Below are 25,353 nucleotides of genomic sequence, written 5' to 3' on the forward strand. Positions count from 1 at the left end.
AACCAACAGATGAGAAAACTGGCTAGAAATCTTATTTTAAATGATGAATCTTTGAGAAACTAGAATATGGATAGGCCATCGACCAGGGCTTTTCAAAAGCCTGAAGCAACCCTGACCAGTGTGGCTTAATTGAGTGGGCATTGTCCTGCAAAACGAAAGGTTGCCAGTTCGATTCCCAGTCAAAGTACCTGCCTGGGTTGTGGGTTCGAAGCAACCAATCAACATTTCTCTCATAACATCAATGTTTCTCGCCTTCTTCCTCCCTCCCTTCCCATTTCTCTAAAAATAAATAAATAAAATATTTTTTTAAAGAAACCTGAAGTATTAGAGAAAGTTAAGTGCTTCTATTAAAGAACTTCTATTTAATTAACCAGTTATTAATATCAGTTGCCATTTAGCAGGCAAAGAGTTAGAATATCCCTAGCTATTATATATTTTTAATCCCAGCTTTATAATTAATATAGATAAAGTTTAATGATGAATTTAGTGCTCTATAACTTACATTTCTCATAAAGTTTTATTTTTCTTTACAAGACATAACTAAGCTATGTCCTGTTCCTGGTCTCTGGTATCAGTGCCAATGATTGACAAGCCCCCTGACTCATGTAGCCAGACCCCAGGTCTTCTGCTCTTCTGGTGCCAGGTGTCCAAATCAGAGGCCTGTGCTTAGGAAAGCGTAACTAGCCTCCTTGCTAGCGTCAAGTTGTCATTCCACCACAAACTTATGTGGGGTGTCAAAAGTCCTACCGTAGATGGTCACGCTTCAGCTGAGCTTACTGTGGTTCCTGCGCAGAAATAGTATAATTACAATTAATGGTCTCCATATAGAATATTCCCTTCTTTATATCCTGTACGTTTTAGTTCTTCCAGGCCTGGTGGAACCCAGCGTACCACCAAGTGGATCCTAACTGCGGATGTGGAACCTCATGCTAAGGTTTAGTTATAACATGGAATAGCCTAACTTCAGAGAACACTTTCATTTGCGGCTTTCATTTCCCAAGAGTTTCCATAGCTCTGGCACATTCTTTATTTTAGCTTTTTAAAAAGTAGAGCATCACATCTAAACTTGTTTATTTTGCGTGTCTGTTGTTTAAAGCATCCGTATATGGTAGTGATGACTCATGTCCTTCCTCCGCAGACCATGGACCTGCACTCTTGTCCGAAGCCGATTGTATTTGTGTTGCACACGTTCTTATCGGCCAAAGTCACTCGCATGGGACTACTTGTATGAGCAGCAAAAAATCAGAAAAGAGCCTTGAATGACACAAGAAATATGTCCACCTCCCCCCCAAATTTTTTTAAAAAGCACAAAAAGAAAGCTCTTTTCTCTACCCTCCAGCACAGTGCCTTGACAAGGACCTGCAAATCACTGCTGACCCGTAACCGTGTTTAAAGAAGAGCCCGCCTTTCACAAGCTACCTTGGCCAGCATTTCTAGGACTCTAATAAGCTCCAAAATGAAGCTATTGATTTATTGTCTAGTTTCCTAATGTGGTTTCTAAGTAATTCTGTTTAATTCTCCTGTTACAAAGGGTGGCTCATTGTTTTTCTTTTTGGACATAGTCAAATATCTAAGAAGTTGTTTTTCTTTTTTTCTTCCTGTAGGATTTATTTCAAACTTAGCTTTGGATGACTGTCTCTTCCCAGGTGCTAGTTTACAGCAGCCCATGCTTCTTGGTCATTCCAACTAGGCTGTACGTTGTGTTGGAGTTTTGGAGTTTACTGTCCTCCTTTGCTCACTCCTTCCACCCTAGGAGGTCCTCGAGTTGTTTCACCAAAGCGTTCTTCCATCTGCCCTGGCTCTCACTGCACCCCACGCTGGCCATCGCGCCCCACTGCATCACAAGCTTTGCCACTCCTAAGTGCTGACCTTAGGTCGTAGAACTTGCAAAATTTGATTTGCCTTGCCTTCCACTCCCTTTTTGGTGGTGACCAAGTTGAAAAGTTGGAAACCACTGCTTTAAAAAAAAAAAGTTTCACTTATTTGAGGATTTTCTGATTTTATCTTTGGTGGGAGCCCGGAGGTGTAGTAATATTTATTTTAAAAGAAAATCCTCATTTTAGCCTAAGCCATTTTTTATTGCTTACCAAATGTGCCTTTGGTTAGGGTTAGTGGAGCTTTATTAGTCACTGTTTGAATAACTGGATATCACTGCCATTCCAGGGAGATCATCTATCCTAGTTTTGAAGAATAAATAGCCTTTGAGGCAGCTTTTCTTAGTGGTGTCTTTCCTAATGGGCAGATATCTTTGAGGAAGATAAATCCCGGAAAGCAAGCTTGTTTTAAGTAGAATTTGCAGGAGAAGCGGGCTTTGCAGCACAAACAAAGTATCAAGTTGTTTTGGGCACTGGGCACCCATGTAGGGTCCTGGCGCTGGCTCTGGGCCTCTCCATTTGTGGCAGCAGAGTGGCATGAACAGGCAGCTAACTCAAGACTCAGTGTGGCCTAGTAATGCATCCTACAGTGGGCAGAGTGACGAGATCATGGGACAGCTACCAGGGTTTTGCTAAGCAGTAAGATTGCTGATTTTGTGGTACTGGAGAGCACATTTGGCTTGTTACTTCTAATTAGAAGTAGGTGTATATCTGAAAACTTTTAAAATAGCATAATAGCTATGTAAAATTAGCACAGGATTAGCACAGTCCCTGGAACTGAAAGAAAGGTAATATTGGTGTGGGTGCTCTCTGTTTTCTCAAGAAAGGACTGGGATTAGTTCTCATTTACAAGATTAATCAGGAGAACCGGAAGAGGATGTGAACACTACGGAGGGTGGAGCTATTGGGTTTGAGTGCAGATTGATGTATAGGTGGAATGTGTGACAGAGCTGACTCATGAGCAGATAGTTCTAGTCAGACATTGTAACCCCATTGTCCTCACTGCTTCCCCGAGTACAGTGAGATTAACCATAGGCAGAGGCTGGGGAGAGATGTCTGTTCTGCCCCCAACACCAGTCTCAAAAAGGAACGATCTGATCTACTTAAAACTGGAAATTGAAATCTAGACTAGAATACGTCTTTCAGGAGCTTTCTATGTTTTGAAAATTCATAAACCCAAGTTTGGTTCCATCTGGAGTAAGTTTACCAATTAGGGAAGAAAAAAATACCTTGAAGGTCCAGCTATGATTTCTGGAAGAAGAATTTGAACACATGATACCCTCAGATGAGGGAGCTTAGACATTCTTTGCAGTGAAGGTATTAATCTGAGAAGATGAATCATGTAATCACAGACTTTGGCAGCAAAGCCATTTAGTTGAGGTTTTCTGTGTTAGTGTGAAAGACTAAGCCACTGAAAAGACTTTCCTGGGGAACTTCTGAGCCACCTGCTCAATGGTTACATGAAAAAGATCTGTAAAAAGGGTGTGATTAAAATGTGGGCAGGGGAGGCCAGGCATGTGTGCATTTCAAACCCTTTTGCTCAAACTTAAGCCATCATGTATAGCCCCTAGGTCCATAGGGTTTTTAATACTTAACAGGGTTTTGAGTCTTGCTGTGAAATGAAATTGTATGGGAGGTTTCCTGTGACCACTAGCACCCCCAAGAGCAAGAGCCCTTAAGCCTGTTTAGCGTACATCAACAGCTTTCCAGTGATGGATGACCAGGTTGTTCTTCCATTAAGTGTGTTTCTGGGATTTTCGAACCACAAATGAAGTACTTTTTATGAATGAGACAGCCTTGATAAATATATGCGTATTTTCGATCCACAGTTGGGATCTGGATATGAGGAGGGCTGACTGTATCCATTGCTCTACACCATTTCATATAAAGGACTTGAGCATCCGTGGAGTTTGGTGTCCATGGACGGCCCTGGAACCAATTCCTTGTGGATACCAAGGGACAACTGTAGATAAGTTTTTGGGGAGTCAAAAGCCAGTAAGTAGATTTTCGACTGCATGGGGAGTTGGCACCCCAGCCCCCACGTCCTTCAAGGGTCAGTTTATATTTAAATGCCAAAATATGGCAAGTTATTTTCAAATGATAACTAATAATTGGCATTTTTGAGATTTCACATTTTTTATAGAACAGCTGATTTTTCATTTCCTTTTTATTTTGAATTAGGAAAATGGCTTAGGATGTTGTGGGCTTCCATGTGTAGAATGTAAAGGAATTGCAGAGTAATGTCCCCATCATTCCAGTGGACCACTTCCTGTGCCCGAGACCTGGGCTTAGACACCTTCTCCATATTCCACACAGATGCCTGTAAAGGAAAAGGCTCAGTTACTGCTTTTCTGAAAAAGGTAAGCCCTTTCCTGACGTCATCAAATGAACCTTACCTGGAAATTAGTATCTAATATTTTATATGAAGAAATACTTTATGTTTATACACTATTTATTAGATATTTGTAGCTGTAAACTCACCTACCTAGTAGACAGAGTTTCAGGTTAAATATTGGGACATGTACAGGCAATCAAAAATACTACTTTAAATGTCATCCACCTATTTTAAAGCCATGTCAGTTAGCACTTTTGGGGCTAGGTAAAGTCCGATCCTGCCTGTTTTTATCATCTATGATCCCACAGACCTTGTTAGTGAAAATTATTGCATGGCAGGAGAGAGGGAATTATTTATTTCTTGTATTTTTGTAAGTGGAAAAGCCTCTCTAACCAACAAATGATTAAAGTTGTCACTGACTCTTTTCTTATCCTCCTAAGCAGAATGGTAACAAAGCTTTTTTTCAGTTGATTAAATGCACTTAGCTAATAAACCAAAATTTTTTTCTTAAGCTGTGTGGAATCTGGATAAGATTACATTTCTCCCAGAAAAACAAGTTTTACTGTAAGTTGTTTTGATGGACAAAAGTGTGACCATAACTTTTGAGAAAAGGTTATGATGGATTTGTGTGTGTGTGTGAGAATCTCCAGGTCTTCTTATTTAATTTATATGCATGTGGAAATATTTGTATGTTTTCAAAAACATGGAAGAATCTCCATATTTTTTAATGCAAATTATCTTGTAAGCTGCTATGCAACTTCTTTTAAAAGCCCTACCTACTTAAAGAGTTAAACATTTTTGAAGCTTTCAGGGAAGACCTGTAGACTTAAGCACTTTCTCTGCTTTTTTGTATCTTATCTTGGACACTTACGCTAAATTATGTTATTGTTTTTACTGGTTATAAGCTATTGATTGTACATAATATTTAAACCATCCAAATATCCAGCATACATTTCCATGTCGCTGCCATCCGCTATTGACACAATGAATGAAATGGCTCTTTAGAAAGCCAAAGGTCGGGTTTTTTCAATCGCTAACGAAGAAGTAAAATGCCAGATCTCCTTGGTCTCAGAACATTGTTTGGTCTGATCTGACTATCTGTATAAGAAAAGAGACTTGTTTAAATGTGGGATGCTTAAACTTTTCAGTTGAATTTGACTATAGTCATATCCTGTTTATGTATCTTTATCAGGTATATTATGGGGCAGGTGATACTATATTCTGTCTTGAGTTTAGAAATTTCGTTCACTTGGAATTGTTACAGTGGCTCCTGAAGATGAAAACAAAGGAATCTGTCATCTGTTACCATTCTCTATGTCTCAGTTTCAGTTGCTTGGAAATCTAGAAGAATTTTGACTTTTTATATAGTGTCTTTAAAAACCAACAGCAGCAGTCTTCCCCCTTCCTCCTCCCTGTTTAAGCTGCATCTTTCACTTTGCTGAGTATATAGACATTCGATAAATGTTTGACGACAGACAGTTTAAAATAATTATGCTTTATATCGGGATTCTGTTATCTTGAGCAATATAGTTATTCCTATGGTGTAATGATATTAAGTGAAATTTATTTTACACTAGTAATAGACTGCTTACGTGGCTGATTTGAAACCCTTTCTCTAAAAAAACTAAACCATCTGGCAGATGGGTGATACGAGTTCATCCTATAAATGGATCGAATTTCAGGTTAAGGTGAGGTCCAATAAGTAGGCACATACAGCACATCTGTTTCCTTGTCTCTTTCTGACACTAGCTAAACTGCCAACTGGAAGAATTTTATTGCTGTATATTAACCAGAAAAAGTATTTTAACAAGATTTCTTCTATTATTTCAAAACTGATATACTTGAACTTAATCTCTTGCCACTTATTCTTCCTTTCTACTTCAGGTGACTGAACCAAAGCCTATTCTGCTTTTTAAAGTGAATCTACATTTGATATGATGCATAAATATGCTATTTGCAAATGACTGCTTATTCTCCGATGAACATTTAGTTATATTCAACAAAAATCTACCATATGAACTGTAACCCTTGAATTGCCCCAGAATAGACTGGTTGGAACTAAAAGGCTATAGTAGAGAAATTATCAATGGTTTGTTGTACAGGGGTGGACAAAAGTAGGTTTATAATTGTTCGTATGGAAAATAATTCAATAACCAATAAATAATAATACAAGAATAAGCTCTATTTTGTGTACTTATAACTGTAAACCTACTTTTGCCTATCCCTGAAGGGTCAGGTTAGGTGACGTGATAGATTTCTGACTTCTGAGTCCTCCAAGTACCTCACTCAGTTTTGTAGTGATCGTCACCTCCGTGCCATTGACACAAATGCTTCTTTAGGTTTTGCACCTCTCTTTATCCCAGTGACATACACACTCTGACCCTGGGTGCTCTGTCACCTCTTCCAAAGTGATAGAAGTCTCTTGTGCATAGACAAAAGGTTCTTTGCAGGCTTGGAGAAATTTTGAAATTGCAAAGCTAAGTAACGGTATATTAATTTTTGTAGTCTTTCATCTAATAAGCATTTACAGTTCTTCACAGGCACTCTGAAGGGTCCGAAAGAAAGTTCCTGACCTCAGGTAGCACATAGCCCATTACTTCTCAATCACGCCATGCCACCTGTCAATCCAAGGTTAAGTAAATAACCACTTCACCAAAGTACGTCTGAAGTTCTGCTCATCTGGCAAACTGTATGGTGTTTGAAAGGACATCTGGTCTTTGGGCCACGCCAGCATGAAAGAAGTCCAAGCACATTTAAGTAGGCTGGTCTTTTCATCGTGCATAATTTTTTAAATGCAAAATGAAGATTTTAGTTTGGGAGGGAGAACACTATAGGATATCCTTAGGAAGATAAATCATAACAACAATTTTCTATTGCCCAAAGTGGATCAGTGGGAAAGTTTTTAATGAAACGCTGCTTTTAATGATAACGAGCAAAACTAACCCGGCCCTACTTCTAAATTGTGCTGGCCCATTCATTTTCACACTTATACCCTTTAAAGATCTCATTTGCTATAAGTCCTTACACATGGTAGACGGAGTATTTCTTCTTAATGAGAGATCAAAATAAAGATATTTAAAACTTACTACAATCCCACTTATTCCAGACACTGGCATTCAAACTCAGTAAAAAGGGCACTTAAAGAAAATGAGAGATTGTTGGAACATTTCCATAATTTTTATATAGTAACAACCCTTTCCTATCCAGCTGCTTTCCTTTTACCACTGGGGTCGGCCTTTTGGGTAACATCCTTCATCACGCTCAGAAAGCATCTGAACTCTGTGACTGGAATGGCATAGGGAGCATACTCCCATGGGTTCCTTCCCCTTTGTTTTCAAGTGTCCTGGAGTTGTGCACACAAATACGGCCATGCCTCCAGTGTCTGTCTCTCCTGCCCTTTGACAATCTGGTGCTAATGATTATGTATTATCGGAACCAGTACATAGTATTGTCATGGAAGTGTCTGATCCTTCTAGGTTGGAAGAAGTGCTTTTCTTCTATCTCGGTCCTGCTCTGAGTGAGTGCCAGTTACATTTTTTTCACCTCTGCTTTGTCAGTTAAGAGAATTTGGGGGAGAGGAAATTATTAAAACTAAGTTTTGGGTTTGGCACAATTCTCAATCTTGATGATACTCTTCACAGCTTTAGTAAGTCTGCCCTTACTATAGGATCCAGTTTCATCTTTTCTTTTCCTGCAGTACAGGACTCCAGTGTTATGTTTACAATCTGTTGGATGGATTCAGCGTGATAAGACCTTGGTACCCAAAGAATTGTTTCACTTTTGGTATCAGACCCAAGGTCTTTTAGAAGAAACTACTACCTGTAAAGACCTATTTTTGGCTAATCTGTGCAAACTCTGATTCTACTCACTTGTTTGTATTCTGTCCCACACTACTTTCATTTTCGTTAAGTATTAAGACTTAGAAAGCTAGAATGATACTTCTACAAAGAATTAAAAGTATGTAATATTCTGGGGGTGTTTTTCCTTCTTTTTAGAACCCTGTATTTAAAAGAGACTTCTTTTTAAGTGTTGTTTAAAATTTAAGTTTCAAACCTGGCATCACCAGACTACCAAATCAAAACGTATGGCATAAAACAGAGCAGTATTTGTGTTCTTGGTTAAAAAAAGGAGAAAGCTTTATGTGTGTGCTCTATAAATACAAATGCGTAGACAACACTTTCCCTTGAGTTGCGCCTCAGCGTATAGCATTGTATATTACAATGAAAGTTTGTAACTTAAGGGTATTATATATATAAATAAATATATACCTTTGTAATCTTTATACTGTAAATAAAAAAATTGCTTTTAGACTTGTGTTTTTTCCATTTTTTTAATGTTAAAATTAAAATTATTAATTTTTTAATGTTAAAATAGTCCCAAACCTACCAGAGAGTTTTAAGAACAGTACAGAGAACCCCTACATCACCTTTACCAAATTTCCAGTTGTTAACATTTTACCACTTTTGCTCCATCTTTTTTTTTTTGACATGATGCCCTGTCAGCCTTGAATTCTCTAGTGTGTACCTCCCAAACACACGGACGCTCTCCTGCGTTGCCAACGCGCGGCCCTCCCAGTTAGGAACCCAGCATTGCACAGCGCTACCACCCCCGCACAGACCCCACGCAGATGGTACCAATCGTCCTACCGTGTTTTCCTTTCTCACACAAGGCCCTATCCAGTACCACATGTTGTGTTTGGCTATCATGTCTCATCAGGCCCTTCTGGTGCTATTTTTAAGCATATTCAGGGAAAATCCAAACTCTTATTAAACTGATAAGAACAGATACTACACTTGATCCTAGCCAAAAGGCCGAGAAGCGATCAAACTCTTATTAAAAACTTAGTTTTGGTCCTCGGTCCATCTGTGTGATGGGAGCTTAATCACTGGATCAGTGTGAGCTTTATCACACTTTGAGTCACACAAAGGAGTGAGAGGGGAGATGGCTTCTCGGGAGTTGTATTAGGAATCATCAGTGTTCCATTTATTTGAGTGTCTGTCACTCACTTTGTGTGACATCTTAGTATAATTTGCCCTGGCCCTACCGCTCCAAGATGTTACTCACCCAAACCTGGTTTTTGTTGTCCACACTGCTCTTGGCCCCCATCCTAGGTGTTCCCTAACAAATTATTTAAGAGCCCATTCCTTGGCACGAGCCCTAGAGTGCTGGATCTGTATAGTCCGATTTTACAAGGTTGCATTGGCTAAGCAGATTGGACTCACCGGCCTGAGCTTGGGTTAACAAGTGCCACCTTCTCAGCATCAGAACCCAGGCTAGAAAAGTGCTGTGCGAGAAAGAGCAAATGGAATGGTGCATTTGCAAGTCAATGAATGACTCTATCTAAAGTGTGGGAGCTGAGAATCTGGTTTCTGCTCTCCTGAGAAAGTTAGAACTTAAAGGTACTGATCTGATTCGGAATCATCAAGCCTAAACACGCCCCATGTGCCAGCCCACAAATAACTTAAATTTAGTGCCTTTATTTCCCCCTTTCCTCCTCAACTTACTCCCCCATCCCCACCAATGGCACTGCCACTGCAGAACTGAGAGGTTTCTGAGTCTGTTTTCAGGATTTCCAAGGGGAATGTCAACAAAGACTGAGAGGGGAGGAGACCCCATTTCCTGTCAGCAGCAGCAGCTCAGGGACGAGGGTTCCTCTACAGGGAGGAGCTTCCTCTGAGCAGCTCTACCTCATGAGCAGGCTCAGTGTCTGGAGGGCAAGCTTGTGAAAGAAGCTAAGAGAGAGGTCCAAGAACGTGGAGGCAGAACAAAGAAGATACCCACAGCCAGCGGATTGCAAACCCAGCTCTTGTTAGGGCCTGAATTGTGAGCTGCCAAAATTCATATGTTGAGCCCTACCCCCAGCACCTCAGAATGTGTCTGTATTTGGAGATAGAGCCTTTAAAGAGGTGGTTCCATTGAAATGAGTCCATCAGGATGGGCCCTAATCCAATCTGACTGGTGTCCTTATAAGAAGAGGAAATTTAGACACACATATCGACCAGGGCGTGTACACAGAGAGCAGAGACCCTGAGAGCCAGGGAAAGAGGCCTCAAGAAACCAACGCTAACCCCTTCATCTTGGACTTCTGGCCTCCAGAGCTGGGAGAAAACACATTTCTATTGTTTAAAGCAACCCTGTTTGTGTTATTTTGTTATGGCAGCCTTAACAAACTAATATAGTCCTCTTCTAATTGTAGGGATTTTTTATTTCAATTCCATCTTTCAACCTACACAGCCCATCTAATATGTGGGGTTAATATGTTCTCAAGTTCTCTGCCTCTCACCTACCAGGTAGAGTCCCTCTCTTTCGTTTGCTCATTTATTAATTCTGAGTAAGTTAGTTATTAATTCTCCCAGCAAATATTAAGTGCGTGTGCCATGCCCCTGGAGAAGACCAGGCCCTGCCCTCTCAGTGAGGCAAAAGGACAGTGACTATGCCAGGGGCCGAAACAGCAAACAAAAGCTTCCCCACTCAGCTCTGTCAGTATCTAAAAGAACAGAATGTTTGGGGTAGAAGCGGAGAGGCCACGACTTGCAGGGTGTGTGCCTCTTCATCCAGACTCATCAGAGGCCTTGTCTGGCTACTCAGGTCCGTATCCTGACTCAGGCCCCAGGGATGCACAGCACTTTGGCCTTTTGGTTCTTGACCTCCCCATATGTGATGATGGCCCCATCACGTCATCTCACCATCTTCCGGCTCCCATGGTCTTCCCCTGGACTGCATTAATGCTGAAACAGCCATTTCTGAAATCAGTATCTGAAGCATCCCTCTCCAGTGTGCTCTCACTGTGACTATCCTTCAACCTTTTGGGTCCTCAATAGTACACGGACTCTCACTTTCTTCTTACGCACTTCCAACCTTACCTTGCTCCGATTCCACACTCACCAAACCAGTGGATCCCCTTGCTGCTCTGTCTTCTAGCAGTCACCTGGATGAATCCTGCCATCTCCCTGCACCTAAATAGCTGATTATTGGGGAGAAAAAGCCAAGGCAAATTGGTACCTCTATACATTTGTAGAGGTTGCCAACCGTTACCAGTTTCACCCCTAACTGCTCACTTTTGGTTCACTTTAAATTTCAAACCATCTTTACTCTCCTCAAACCCCAGACCTCCCACCTTCTCTCTCTCCCCGCAGATTTTCTTTCCTTCTATTCACAGAGAAAGTAGAAGCCACCCAAAAGTACTCACCTACCTTCCTGTTACCTTCTGGCTGACATAGGTAAGCATCTATTTACTTCTCTCCTGCTACAATGTCTAACGCCAGTCCTACCCATTCCCGTTCCCACTGATCTTTACTAGATCCTTTCTACTGGTTTTTCAAACATGCTCAACTCTTCTCATGTTAACAACCATCAAAAACTCCTTTCCCATGATTCCTGCAGCTATTGTTCTGGGCCTCCCTTTCTTTTCCCCCATCTTCTGGAGAGAGCTGTGCCTCCCCATGGACTACATGTCCTAATGACCCACTCACTCCCAACCCTCTGCAGTGTGGCTTCTGCTTCCATCACTTACTGAAACGTCTCTGACTGAGGTCATCAGTATCTTGCATATCACTTTCTGCCTTCTCAGCTGCATTAGGTACTGTGTCCTCCTCTCCTTATTCCCAGTCCTCCCACACCCCTCCCTTGACTTCCAAGACACTCTTTTGGCTATCCTGCCTCTCCAGCTGTCTTTCTGAGCATCTTTTGCAGGTTCATCCTCCTTTGGTTGGCCAAACAAACCTCCGAGCTTTGTCCTGGGCTCTCTCCTCGCCTTACCCTATACTCTACTCTTCCCTGGGAGATGTTATTCACACAGCTGCCATTCCCACCTATACCCAGATGTCTCACAGATGTGCATCTCCAGCCCTCATCTTTATTCTGACTTCCAGATGCACATATCTGACACTTGACATTTCAAAGGCATCTCAAACTCTTCACCCCTCCACCCCCTGCCCCAAACCTGGTCTTTGTCCAATATTCTACATCTCAGTGGCACTGCCATTGGTCTAGGTGCTAAAGCCAGCAACCCAGGAGTCACCTCCCTCCCCTCCTGCCCCTCACCATACCCTATATCTAATCTACTTCTGAGCACTTATGATTTATCTTCCAAAACTTCCCTGCTCTGTGTGTGTCTCTCCAAGCCCCCCTCCCCCCAGTCCAAGCTTCCCTTACTCTTCTGGACCACAGCAATAGCTTCATATAAAATAGCCACCCCATCCCTGCAATCTGTTGTGCATACGAGGGCTAGAGTCATCTATCAAAAAGAAAAAAAAAGTTTCTCATTGTTCTTAGGATAAAACCCAAAATCTTGACCGTAGCCAAATGTCCTGGCCCCTGCCAAACTCCCTAACATCGCTTCATCAGGCTCTGACTTACTACTTTCTGCTCTCTGGCTATCTGAGCCTTCTTCCAGTTTCTTAAATTCCACCAGTGGCCTCCTCAGGGACTCAGGGCCTTTGCACAGGCTGTTTCATCAACCCGGAATGTTCTTCCCCAGCCCCTTCATCCTTTAATTAATGGGAACCTTTCCTGACCCCCTATCTTGGACAGTTGGCTGTTAGAAGCCCACACAGCACGTAGGTCTTCACATACAGGCTTATTACATAGTTTTTCCTGATGTAAATCATCTTTCTCCTTAGACTGCAGGCCCCCCTAGAGCCGTTTTTATCATTGCTCTATCCCCTGAAACTACACAGAACTCCACACATAGTCTATTTTGACTAAATGTTGTTAAATGAATGAATGTGAACAGCCAACCTGCTATACTGAAGTTCACTGGAATAAACCCCCTAGCTATAAAGGTTTAAGGGAACCACTTTTTTAGAAAGAGGAAAGTAGAAGCGTTAATATGAAAAACAACAAAAAGTACCACCAACAAAAAATACCTTTAGGCAGAGCCATGGGCATCATAAATTACCAGGGACTGAACCCTGTGGAGTACACTGTGTTTACATTAGCTAGCTCACTCATTACCCTCAAAAGCCAGAAAAGGTAGATACTGATTATTAGTATACCCATTAAACATCAGGAACAGAGCTCAGGAAACTAACGTTTACTGTGCCAGTAAAGCTGCCCTACAGGCGCTGTTTTATTTGAAGCGGGGCCTGGGACTTGAGGTTCTTACCCAGCCCTGACTCGGGCCCCGCCCCCTCGTCCCGTTCCGCCCCCAGGGCCCAACCCCCCCCCCCCCCCGCAGCCCTCCGAGAGCTCGCGGCCCCGCCCCCGCCCACCCCGACACGCCCCCGCCGCGGCCGCAGGTGGCCGCAGAGAGCGGTGCCTGCAGTGCCGGCCGTGACCGCTGGGGGCAGCCGCGCTGCTCAGGCCCGACCGCTCTGGGCCGCATTCCTCTCTCGTTCTCGGACGCGGCTCCGGCTGCCAGCAGCCACCCTTCCCCGCGCCGGACCCAGTACCTCGGCTCTCCGAGGCCGGACCGAGGCCGCAAGCAGCGCCGCGGGGTGTGAGGCGGACTCAGGAGATGAAATGACAACGTCAACCCTCCAGGTACCGCGGCGCGGCCCGGCCGGCTTGCGGAGGCCGCAGGAGGCGCGCCAGGGCCTGCGCGCCGGCAGCCTGGGCGGGCGCGGGGCCTCCTCAGAGCCCCGCCGCCCTGTAGCCGCCTGGGCCGGTTTCTGTGTTCACGCGCTCGGAGCCGAGGGCCACCTCCCGTCCGGAACGCCCGGCCCTCCCGGCCTGGCCGAGCCCCGAGGCCGCTACTAGCAGCTGGCGCCCCGGTCCCGCCGTGGGGCTCAGCCTCACCCGGGCCTCACAGGCGCCGCCTGGGACGCTCGGGCCCGCAGTCCAGCCGCTCACTGTCCCTCCTCCTCCTGCCTCCCTTCCAGCAAGCCCCTGCTTCTTCCCTTGTCTCCGATTTCCTCTTGCCGGCCAGCGACCCTTCATTCATTGCCTGGGTTGTGCAGGGTGGTGCTGGGGTGGCGTCAGCTGGATGCGTGACTGACCCACCCAGTTGCTGCCAGTCCTGCTCGGCCGGAAAACTTAAACATGGGCAGGCCTCCGACCAGGGTTTGAATGTCGACTCTGCCACCCACACTAGTATGTGACCTTGGGCTAGTTAGTTACGTGATCCTGGTGTCTGGAGTAGGGTGGTTGTGACAGTGACTCTAGATTAGTTCCGGTAAAGCATTCTTAACATGGTGTCAGCTACATAGTAAGTGCTCAGTTAAGGGATGACAGATACAGAGCTTGCGAGAATTAGGCAAGACTTCCTGGAAGAAGTGGCATTTGGCCGGGTCATGAAAGGATGGGTAGCGTTCAGATTCCTGGAGGTGGAGGAGAGATGGCTGCTTCAGGTGGAGGAAAAAGCAGCAACAGTGCGGAAACTTCCACCTGCAGGTCCCATCTGCCTAGTTTTTGTATGGCCTGTGAGCTAAGAATGGTTTTGGGACATATTTTTTTATAAACGTCTTTATTAAGATATACCTCACACAACATACAATTCACCCATTTAAAGTGTGCAGTTCAGTGCTTTTAGTATATTCACAGTGTTTTGCAGCCAGCACCACAATCACTTTTTGAGGATTTTCATCACCCCAAAAGAAACCCTGTACCCTGTAGCTGTCACCCCCCAACTCCTCTGTCCCTCCCAGCCCCTGGCAACCACTAATCTATCTTCTATCCCCATGGATTTGCCTATTCTGGGCATTTTATATCACTGGAAATTACACAATATGAAGTCCTTTGTGACTGGCTTCTTTCATGTAACATGTCATATAAGCTTTCACATTTTTAAAAGGCTGAAAGGATATGTGAAAATCATGAAATTCAAATTTCAATGTCTATAAATAAAGTTTTATTGGAACACATCCCCATTCACTTGTTTATGTATTGTCTGCGGCTGCTTTGGGGCTACCAAGGCAGGGAGGAGTTGTTGCTACAGAGATTATATGGCCAGCAAAGTCTAAAATATCTGCTGTCTGGTCATTTACAGAAAGTTTGCCAGCTCTTCTGTTAGTACATTTTCACAGCCCTTTTCTCTCATCCTCATCTTTTGCAATACGTGTTACTACAGGTGTGGCAGGGCTGGCAGTTTTGTCACCTTACCCTCCTGTTAGGCAAAACTGTCCCTCTCCAAACTGCAACTGAGGCCTCTTGCACTTGAAAAGCTGTATGTGGGTGGCAGAAAAACCTTAAGTGCATTCATTAATGTAGTATCAAGAAGCCAGGAAGAGATGGGCCTGCGCTGCCACATACCTGGAGTATTGTTCTGTCCCCCTCTTTCAAAAGGACAAACCTAAGCAAGAAGTCATATAGAGCGAAGAAGTGCAAGGAACTGTGTGTATTTGTTCTGGAGAAGAGAGCCACCCGGAACAGGAACACCCCTTTCATACGTTATCTGAAGAGTTGTCGTGGGGCCAAGAGTAGACAAGTGAAGCCTGTGTTGAAGCTAATCCATTCAGAAGGTTCAGGACTCCTAGCCATTCTCTATGTGTAGATAGTGGAGGGAGCTGAAGCTTGGAAATAGTAGCCTGCACTCTTCCACCTTTCCTCATCTCGTCAACCTAAGTTAACATCAACTTAGCCGGACCTACCCATGTTAGTCTTGTAGAGCTACCTGTGTCTTTCTTTCTGAGACTTCTTGCCTTCAGATGGGGAAGGGCCACACAAATGCCTGGGCCCTGCCAAGAGCTGATCAGGAGGTTTATTGTTTGCTGTGGATGCAACTGTGTATGTAGCAGTGGGATCAGCCCGCCTGGTGTCTAGTGCCGTATCAGCTTGAGGATGATAATTCTGGCAATGCTTCCTGGGTTGGTGAAGCTGTGGTTTCTAAAACGGGATGTGTAAGTGCGGGACAGCTGAAAGATCCAGCGTGCTTCAAGTTCAGTCTAGAGCACAGGCTACAGGATTTATGAGATGCACAAAGACACTCTCACAGAGTTCTTAGAAGGTTCCAGAGGGCTGTTCCCCTCAATTGGCAGTACATATATGCCTGTGGGGTAAGCCAGCACTTTTAATACTGGAGATGCTGGTGTATTGACCCACGTGTCTAAGTAACTTTTCCCTAGATATCAACTTGATGAAACCATCTTCTCTTTTCAGCCTAGACAAGCAGGTTGGGCCAGCAGATCCCTTTAGGTCCATCTCATAAAATTCAGGTCAATGAAAGACTTTGTTGCTGGCTGGCTCTTCTCTGGCCCTGGAGGTCAAGTGCTTTTTCTGGCCTCCCAGCTGAACAACACAGGAATCAGTTGGTTCTGGTGTTTCTCCTGTTCCAGGCTCTGAGTCAGGGTCCATTTCTCTTCCCCTTGAGGTATAGAATAGAAACTGAACTTTCCCTGTGAGCCGTAACCTGAGCTATTTCATCAGGCTTCCACTTGCTGAAATCCAGAGTGACAACTGAGGAGGAGGTTGCTTTCATTGCATAGAGTGCCTTGTGAAGAGGGATGGTTATCTTTTAAAACATCCTTTCAAGGCCTTTCCAGTTGATGTTGGAAAAGCAGGCTGACATAATGGTCTGCGACTGACTAATTCCCAGGCCTGGCGATATCTCTCATCGGTATATTCTGCCTGCCTGGTACCCTAAAGGCTTTTGGGATCCCTTGGGAAGCACTGAGCTATTCACTTTGCCTTTCCAGAAAGCCATTGATCTGGTGACCAAAGCCACAGAAGAGGATAAAGCCAAGAATTACGAGGAGGCACTCCGGCTCTACCAGCATGCCGTGGAGTATTTCCTACACGCTATCAAATGTGAGTCACACATGGGCCCTCCCCAGCCACCAAGCCCCTGTGAGAGGAGAGTGGGTCCCTGGGGACTCACAGGGCCTCTGTCTGGTTCTCCTTTTGCAGATGAGGCACACAGTGACAAGGCCAAGGAGAGCATTCGAGCCAAGTGCATGCAATACTTAGACCGGGCAGAGAAGCTTAAGGATTATTTACGGAACAAGGAGAAGCATGGCAAGAAGCCAGTCAAGGAGAATCAGAGTGAGAGCAAGGGGTGAGTGTGGAGGAATGCAGGATCTACCAGGGCCAGAGCCCCCACCAGGATGTTCCCTTTTCCTGTGTTGCTGTCATTTTTGGTGCTAATGCCGCCTTGGACTTCCACAGCACCTTTCTTTTGGGGAATTCTATTCACAGCAGCCCATAGCTGCTTTCATCAAGCACTTTACAGAATACTTCTGTGTACACTATCTCAGTGGATCTCGGCTGGGAAGCCAGCGTGGAGGTTACTAGCCTTGGACTCTGCAGCCAGACCCTCTGAGTATAACCCAGAAAGTGGCTCTGCTACTTTCTAGTCGTGTGGCCTTTGGACAAGGGCCATGACCTCCCCCACCCCGACCCCTGTGCCTCCAGGCTCCTCATCAGTAGGAGGAAGAAGATAATGGGACTTTACTCCTAGTGTTGCTCTAAGGAGCAGATGAGATGATGGGGTGAGGCCCTGAGAATAGAGCTTGGTGCACAGTAAGGGTTAAATAATGTCAGCTGCGGTTGGCATCAGGTGCCCTCTTTGACCTATGAGGCAACAGACTCAGAGGTTCAGAGAGTGCCAAGGTCACAGAGCTGGAACTTGGTGGAGTCTGCACCCACACCAGGGCTTATGTTTCTGACTCCAAAGCCAGCGCTCCCTCTGCACTTTCTCTCCTTGTGTCTGGTTTGCCCACTCTGGAGATTCTAGTTATCTGAGCACAAAGGCCAGCGGTGTCCTGGAGGTGAGGGGAGGATCCTGGGGGGATGGCCAAGGAGTAGGGAGAGGTGGGTGTTGTGTCAGCTGCATCACCAGAGATGAGAGGCTCTGCCCTGGGTGCAGAGGATTCCCTGGAGTGAGAGACCTCCAACGAAGGGGCAGGAGGCCAAGCATCTCCAGGAGGGCTGCAGGAGTTTTGAGCATGGCAAATCACTTACATCCAGACAGGGATTGGTCTAGGCTGGGGGAGGGGGAATGACAGTGACTGTGTTTCTTTTCCAGGTGCTCCCCTGTAGACCTAAGAAGACTTAACTCTTCTCCAAGTCAGAGCCACTTGCTGTCTGGTTTTGAGTCCGTATGAGAGGCCAGTGAGAGCTCCAGTTGCTTGCCTTGCCTGGCTGCTCTTAAAGTCCAGCCAAAGCACATGTGCCTCACCAGGCTCTAGAAAGGGCACATGTCTCTGTTCTTATACCCTTAATGAAGAAACGAGGATGGGTTATGAGAGTTTCCTAGAGGATCCATGTAGGCCCTGAATGTGCTCGGGGTAACTTTGTGGGTCTGTCACCACTGTTGAGCAGGGAAAGCATCCCTTTACTACCGTGCTGGCAGCCAGAGCCTGGCCTCGCTCTGAGAGCCTCCTTACCAGCCTCCTGTTGCTCCAGCCTGTCATCTTCTGTCTCCTTTCCCAGCAGTGATAGTGACAGTGAAGGGGATAATCCAGAGAAAAAGAAATTGCAAGAACAACTGATGGGTAAGAGGCTCGAGGCCCATGGCTATGCTGGGGGGTGGAGCACATACCTGATGAGGACCCTGGTGGGTTGGGGCTCTGGGTTGAAGGCTCTGCCTCCCTCTGCAGGTGCCGTCGTGATGGAAAAGCCCAACATTCGGTGGAATGATGTGGCTGGGCTGGAGGGGGCCAAGGAGGCCCTCAAAGAAGCTGTCATATTGCCAATTAAATTCCCGCACTTGTTCACAGGTAAGAGTTGAGCCACAGTAGGCCCAGATGTAAAAATCTCAGGCTTCTGAGGGAGCAAGCTCAAGGCTCCCACTCGGAAGGTGTTCAGGAGCAGGTGGCAACTCAGCTCCTTTTGCCCTTAGTGGTGAGGCCTGGCCTTCTCAGGGCTCCCGTTGGGAAGGGCCCCAGAGCCTGCCCATTGCGGTGATCTAATCCTTGGCTTCTCTTGGTACCAGAAATACCTTTATGACTAGAACTTTGACTTGACTGTCCCAGTGAGTGTGCAGGGTCTGGAGCCAGTGCCAGCCATTGTCACTTTGTAACGTCACAGGGGTCATGAGCCAGGGCTAAGACCAAGCTCTTGGCAGGTAATTTAATTCCCTTTACTTCTTTGTTTTTAGAATCAGTGTGTTGTAGAACTTTTCATTTCTGACTGTATTTACAGTAACTAAGGCCCTTCTGCTTTTTTCTGTTCCCCTCCCCAGTCAGAAGGAAGCTAACTTCATTGTTTCCTGCAGGCAAGCGTACCCCCTGGCGAGGGATACTGCTCTTTGGACCCCCTGGCACAGGGAAGTCCTACCTGGCCAAAGCAGTGGCAACAGAGGCCAACAACTCCACCTTCTTCTCTGTGTCCTCCTCAGACTTGATGTCTAAGTGGTTGGGGGAGAGTGAGAAGTAAGTCAGCCCTCAGGCCCTGCTCTGCTGCCATCCCCGGCAGTTGCGGGTGGCTCAGCCTCCTTGCCCGTGGAGTCACCTCCAAGAGGAGCTGCCGTTGGATGTTAGAGAGAAGTAGCCAGCAGAGGGGTATCTTGCTAGCTTCTTGGGTGGGGTGCTCTCCTCACTAGGACAGCTGAAATTGGAAGGGAACTTGGGAGAGAGGAGTCTTTGTGAAGAGAAGAGAAAGACACTCCCAGTAATTGGGTATCAGGCGAGCATCCTCTGCTGGGGACTTTAGAGTTGACTTATTCCCCACACCGACTCCTGTTTTGCAGATGATGAAACTGAGGCTGAGAGGGAGGGAAGTGACTTGTCTTAAATCCAGAGCTAGTGAAGGGGGCTGCCAGGATTGAAGCTGACGTCAGGCTTGTGCTTCCTCTTGGCACAGCACTGCCAGAGGGTTGTTACCACTGTGCTAACTGAAATCCAAGTGTGACTGGAGTCTCAACCTCCCTGCGGGAAGGGTGACAGAAGTGGTGACTGGGAATCTGGCTGGGCCCGTGTGTGGCTGTCCAGGTGCCAACCCCATTTTTCACCTTCACAGGCTAGTCAAGAACCTGTTTGAGCTGGCGAGGCAGCGCAAGCCTTCCATAATCTTCATCGATGAGGTGGATTCCCTCTGCGGATCCCGCAATGAAAATGAGAGTGAGGCTGCCCGAAGGATCAAAACAGAGTTCTTGGTCCAGATGCAGGGTGCGTGCTCTTCCTGGGTTTCCTCCCTGGTTCTAGAAGCAATTCTCAGCTCATCTCCTCAGGCTTTCATTGTGGAGAGGTCCCTGCAGCCTTGCCCCCTTGCCCACCCCGTGCCCTCCTCAGGCAGGCAGGACATCGGAGCTCTTTGCTCCAGAGAAGCTGGGTAGCGCCCCACTGCTGCATGTGGCACAGGGATGGTTTCAGTTGAGTACAGAGCCCCCGAGGTTCTTTCCTGCAGTTTTTGACTGATCCTTGCAGGTGTTCTGAGTCAGCGTCTGTGTTTCCCTTTGTCTGCAGGGGTGGGGAATAACAACGATGGGACTCTGGTTCTTGGTGCCACAAACATCCCGTGGGTGTTGGACTCAGCCATTAGAAGGAGGTGAGTCTTCCCAGTAGGAGCCAGGGGCTGAGCTCTTTCTCTGGCAACGTGCCGTTGGCAGCCAGGGATGCAGCCTGACCTCATTTTTCCGGAGGCATCTCCGTGGCTGCATGATGAGCAGCGCCCCAAATGAAGCCAGCTCTGCAGGGCCCTGTTGCACCCCTGCATTAAGACTCCTTCTCCATCTGCTCTCAAGTCCAGCCGTGTGCTTGGCTCTCTAGGTTTGAAAAGCGGATTTACATCCCATTGCCAGAGGAGGCTGCCCGTGCCCAGATGTTCCGCTTGCACCTGGGTAGCACGCCCCATAACCTCACAGACGCCAATATCCACGAGCTGGCCCGGAAGACAGAAGGCTACTCAGGTGCAGACATCAGCATCATCGTGCGGGACTCCCTCATGCAGCCTGTTAGAAAAGTACAGTCAGCAACGCACTTCAAAAAGGTGAGTGAGCCAGCAAGGAGTTGCTTAGAAAGTGTCACAAGAAAGGGGATATCAGCTTCCTTGCCAGCTGACACACCTTGGGTCTCCTGGAGAACCAAGGGCAAGTGCAGAGTGAGCCCTTTGGTTCCAGGGGTTAGGGTTATATCTGCTCTCTCCTCCCCTGCAGTTCTTGCTTGAGTGTGACCATCTCAGACTGTGTGAACCTAGAGGGCAGGGCACCATGGCAGTTGCTTCCACCACCCTCACCGTCAGCGCTGTGCTAGTGTGTGGTGGGCCCGACTCAGTGTTTGAAAAGTTGTGGGTACAAACCCACACACCATAAGGAGGAACTCCACGCAACAGATCTCTGTTAAGTGTTGCCAAGGGCCCTGCTCTGTGCCTGGTCTCATTCTAGATGCTGGGGAGACGTTGGTAACCGACCACAGCAGACAGAAATCTCTGCCCTCCAGGAGCCTCCTTTCTAGTGGAGGAGTCAAGCAACAACCAAAACAGATTGGTTTCTCAGAGGGCGGTGAGGGGAAAGAGCAGGGAAGGGAGGTCTGGCATTTCTGAGGTTTGGAGGGGGAGGGGCAGGTTGCACTCTTAAAGGATAGGCCACACTGGGTGACATTCGAGTCAAGAATTGAAGAAGGTGAGGGAAGGAGCCTTCGAATATTTGGGAGAATGTTGCCAATGGAGAGTTCAGTTGGAAAAACATTTTCGATGTCACTGCACCCGCAGTGAAATTTGAGCTAATTAGGAAGAGGAAGATACCAAGGCATTTGGGGCCACAAAATGAAATTCAGGAGGACAGTGGCTGGAATAGCATGCTGATCTTGAACTTCTGAAATCAGACTTCAAGCCACTTTGATTACTCAGTCTGAGAGTTTTGAAGGAGCCCATCCCTCCTCAACAATACCCTGGAAACCCAGACATTCATTCATATCCTGCCCTTACCTTCTCTTGAGGTGTCCTGCCACTTCCTCCAAAACCAAGGGGCAGCCCCTTCAGCCAATCAAATTCCTGTTTGGTTTCAGGTCTGTGGCCCTTCCCGCACCAACCCTAGCATTATGATCAATGACCTCCTGACCCCATGCTCACCAGGGGACCCAGGGGCCATGGAGATGACTTGGATGGATGTCCCTAGTGACAAACTCTTAGAGCCTGTGGTTTGCATGGTAAGTGGCCATCTGGCAGAGAGGACTGCACAGCCCAGAAAATTGGGGGCTTGACTCCAAAAATAAAAATAAGGTTCTCCCCCTTTCTGTCTTAGGCTGTTGTGGCCCCTCCTAAACAGAGAATGGCCTTTGGGGTTCTGAGTAACTAGTGTTCCTGCCGTTAGACTCAGTGAGGGCCCAGGATGGAGGCCATAATACTAGAACTTTATTTTCTTCAGCAAAAGAGTAAAGGCCAGGTGCTGTGACTGCCTGATTCCATGGGGTTGGCTTGTTCTGTACACAGAAGGAACTAGTGAATGTATGTCAGCACCATGAGATTTGGTGGAGTTGCACAGGCAGCCTCTCATCTGGCTAGTCTTAACCTCCCTTTATCCTAGTCTTGGCCGATGGTCTTGCCCATTCTCTATGGCAGGTGTCTGCCTTTGTGGCTGGTGTGGTGGGCGTGCAGTTAGAAAGAGCTTCTCACGGGAGGTAAGAGATGATGGGATCTTAGATTCTCTTAGACCAGAAGTAGGCCCATCTGGAGATGACATGAGCTGCCTCAGGAAGGAGGAGCATCCCTGCCACAGGAAGCATTCAGGCAGAAGCCAGGCAGCCACAGGGAGTTCTGCGTTTGGGGCAGGGGCTGACCTTGCAGGCAGGCCTCTTCCTACCCTAGACTGCATGGGTCTGCGACATTGGGAGGCTAAGGGCCTGGAACCTGGCTACTCCTCAGTCACATGTTCTTGTCTTTGCAGTCGGACATGCTCCGGTCTTTGGCCACTACTCGGCCCACCGTGAATGCAGATGACCTCCTGAAAGTGAAGAAATTCTCAGAGGACTTTGGACAGGAGGGTTAAAAGCTTCTTCACTCTGGTGACAGTGAAGGTGGGAAGTTGATTGGGGTAAATTCATGCACTCCCCATGTTGGTGACCAGACAGGGCTCCAGGGCTTGTCCTAAAGTCCCTACAGTGTCCCCTCTGCTGTCTGGCCGCCAGTCAAGGAGCAGGAAGGAAGGGGCTCCCAGGCACAGAGACGCAGAAGTACATTCGGCAGCCAGTGAGATACTGGTTCTTCCTACTTCCTCCTCTTCTTCTTGGATGCTCACCAACTCCTTGTCCTGCCCCTCTGTATTTTTTTTTAAGCCTTTTTTTGTTCTCCTAAATTAATGCTGCTTGGATTTTCATCTTGTTTATAATAAAGTTAAAATCACCTGGAAACATCAAGGAGTGGGAGCAGCCCATGCTGTGGGGTTGGTGCAGCAGACCTGCAGAGCCCCCATGGCTTGTTCCTCTTAGATCCAGATTTGCTCCTTGTGAAGAATGATTGATGCCCTGGATCCCCAGCCCAAGCTCTGCCTGCAAAGGCCAAGAGTAAAGCCAGGCCATTCACACCCTCCTAGGTTGGCATCCTGCACCCTGTGTCCTCCCTACAGGAGAGGATGGTCTGTGAGCACAGAGCTGTGTGAATCAGAACGAGTGGAGGCAGTCAGGCGGGTTTCACTGCTGCCTTTTCTTCCCTCTGGATGTGAGAACACAACCCAGCCCACTGGCCCCGGGTCCCTGTCCTGGAAATGGGCTAATAAATCCTTTTCCCTTCTTGAGCCACCTGAGTGATCTCCTCTTTGACTCTTGTCTGGAGCTCTTCGAAGGCCGTGCTTGCTTCCACTAGAAACACCTCCTTCTGGTTTTCTCTGCTGTCGTCTTTTCAGCAGAGTAGGAAGTAGGAGTGTTGCCAGCTGCCGCTGTTCCTAGGCCTGTACTCCAGATGGGTTCATGAAACCTTTTCCCAGGGACTCGAAAGTGTGGCTGGGGGTGTTGAGGGACTTGAGTTTTCCTTCCTGTTGTCCATCCTCCAGATCAGAATCTCAAATTGGGAGGCCTGTGGGCCAGTTGTGGCCTGCAGCTGTTTGGTTTGCTCTGCTATCAAAAATCAAGAGTAGATACAAAAATTTAATTAGGTAATGCTGAGCCTCTGTCCCCTTGAGGCCACCTATCAGCTGCTGCTGAGCAGGGATGGCCTTACTCAGATGGTGACATGCTCTGCAGTTCACCCTCCCCACGTGGCCTGTTCACACATTTGCACTGTTTGCCTAGTCCCTCTGGCCATTTGAATTTGTGACCCCTGATTGTGAGACACCCAAGGCTCCAGAGTAGACAGCCTTGGAAATGATGTCCGACAGGGAGCAGGAGCAGTCGAGGCTGACTCACATTGCCCACAGGCATCTATGGACACAGAAAAGGCCTGGCCCTGGTACCAGCCCTTCCCCCCTCCCAAAACTGGTATCTTCAAAACCAAATGGTCCAGAATTGAGTGCGTGGCCAACTCCTAGATTGTTTTATCCTTGCACTGTGGTGGTTCTTTGATCTGATTAGGAGTGTCTGCTAAATTGAGCCAACTTTTGTTTAGTTTCTTGAAGGCTTGGGCTCAGGCTCAGTGCTTCTCTCCATTGTGGGTTGGTTAGCCCTGCCTCGTTACCTGGAGCACCAGCCTGCCTGACCTCCAGATGACAAGCAGAAACTGACTGAAATTTTTGTCGCTTGCTCTGGAGTTCCCACATACTTCTTGGTGAGTTATGTGCCCTCAGCCACCAATTATATTTGTAAATGCTGGACTAGACTAGACGCCAGGATAAGACACTGCCCCTTGCCCTGTACTGTTTCATCTTAATGTTGTGTTTAGTTTTATTTTCTTATATACCACTAGTTACCTTTACTTCAGTCAGAAGGTCCTTGCTTTTTTTTCCCTTTAAACCTGCTTCCTCATTTCTAGTGCTTGAAGGCCTAGGCAAGTAACAGGGGTTAACAGAAACTTTAGGGCTGCTAGGGTTCATCCTCACAGCTCTAGTCACAGCTTTCCGGCACCCACTGAGGCTGAACTACCCTCAGACTGACTCTGCGGCCTCACAGTCTCTGTTAATCATGACTAATACCTGCAGAGGAATTTCCTCCCCTAAATGCTTATTCTGAAATCCACTTCTTCCCTACCAGGAATTCCGTTCTGAACCTTCTGCCTACATTGGTTTTCACTACAGCCAATTCTCATTAGCTCTAACACGCATTAGCTCTGGATGCTGATCGTGTGTGGGTTTTTTGGCTAACACATCTCCCTGAGGTGGAAGAGAATTTCTTTATTGGAAATGCAAGCATTTGCGCCTTTGGGTTGTAGTGTCTTAATTAGTAGACCAAATCCTTTCTTCTCTGT

At 46.6% G+C, this 25,353-nt stretch overlaps 2 protein-coding genes, 1 long non-coding RNA gene and 1 pseudogene across 5 annotated transcripts in view; 2 read left to right on the forward strand and 2 right to left on the reverse strand.

The window, feature by feature from the left end:
- The window catches only part of SNTB2 (syntrophin beta 2), an 87,123-nt gene extending 78,606 nt beyond the window's left edge, over window positions 1–8,517 (forward strand). The window contains exon 7 of the mRNA XM_053914633.1: window positions 1,139–8,517. Within this exon, the coding sequence (XP_053770608.1) occupies window positions 1,139–1,231 (93 nt within the window). The 3' untranslated portion in view covers window positions 1,232–8,517. The remainder of the gene's footprint in view (window positions 1–1,138) is intronic.
- LOC128779598 (uncharacterized) lies at window positions 4,066–14,064 on the reverse strand. Of its 2 annotated transcripts, none has more exons than XR_008425652.1 (3): window positions 13,948–14,064; window positions 11,095–11,173; window positions 4,066–4,194 (listed from the first exon to the last, which is right to left on the reverse strand). It is a non-coding gene; the product is annotated as an uncharacterized lncRNA (long non-coding RNA). The 2 variants fall into 2 exon arrangements; XR_008425651.1 differs by having other exon boundaries at window positions 4,077–4,194; window positions 11,073–11,173.
- On the reverse strand, window positions 8,911–9,032 carry LOC112300868 (U2 spliceosomal RNA; annotated as a pseudogene).
- VPS4A (vacuolar protein sorting 4 homolog A) lies at window positions 13,517–23,752 on the forward strand. Of its 2 annotated transcripts, none has more exons than XM_053914634.2 (11): window positions 13,517–13,692; window positions 16,782–16,893; window positions 16,993–17,140; window positions 18,517–18,578; window positions 18,684–18,803; window positions 19,301–19,457; window positions 20,044–20,192; window positions 20,490–20,571; window positions 20,793–21,012; window positions 22,029–22,169; window positions 22,907–23,752. In XM_053914634.2, exons 1-11 carry the CDS (start codon window positions 13,672–13,674, stop codon window positions 23,006–23,008), a joined length of 1,314 nt encoding a protein of 437 aa, XP_053770609.1. In that variant the 5' UTR covers window positions 13,517–13,671; the 3' UTR covers window positions 23,009–23,752. The 2 variants fall into 2 exon arrangements, with proteins under 2 accessions (XP_053770609.1, XP_053770610.1); XM_053914635.2 differs by having other exon boundaries at window positions 18,520–18,578.
- Window positions 23,753–25,353: the final 1,601 nt, after the last annotated feature.

Source organism: Desmodus rotundus, chromosome 12 (genome assembly GCF_022682495.2).
Source record: "Desmodus rotundus isolate HL8 chromosome 12, HLdesRot8A.1, whole genome shotgun sequence".
Classification (NCBI taxonomy): domain Eukaryota; kingdom Metazoa; phylum Chordata; class Mammalia; order Chiroptera; family Phyllostomidae; genus Desmodus; species Desmodus rotundus.

Excerpts from the sequence above, each read along its gene's own strand:
- VPS4A (XM_053914634.2), top strand. The coding sequence starts at position 13,672 with ATGACAACGTCAACCCTCCAG. Across the intron at positions 17,141-18,516 it reads AATCAGAGTGAGAGCAAGGG|CAGTGATAGTGACAGTGAAG; the intron begins GTGAGTGTGGAG and ends CTCCTTTCCCAG. Across the intron at positions 22,170-22,906 it reads TAGAGCCTGTGGTTTGCATG|TCGGACATGCTCCGGTCTTT; the intron begins GTAAGTGGCCAT and ends TTGTCTTTGCAG.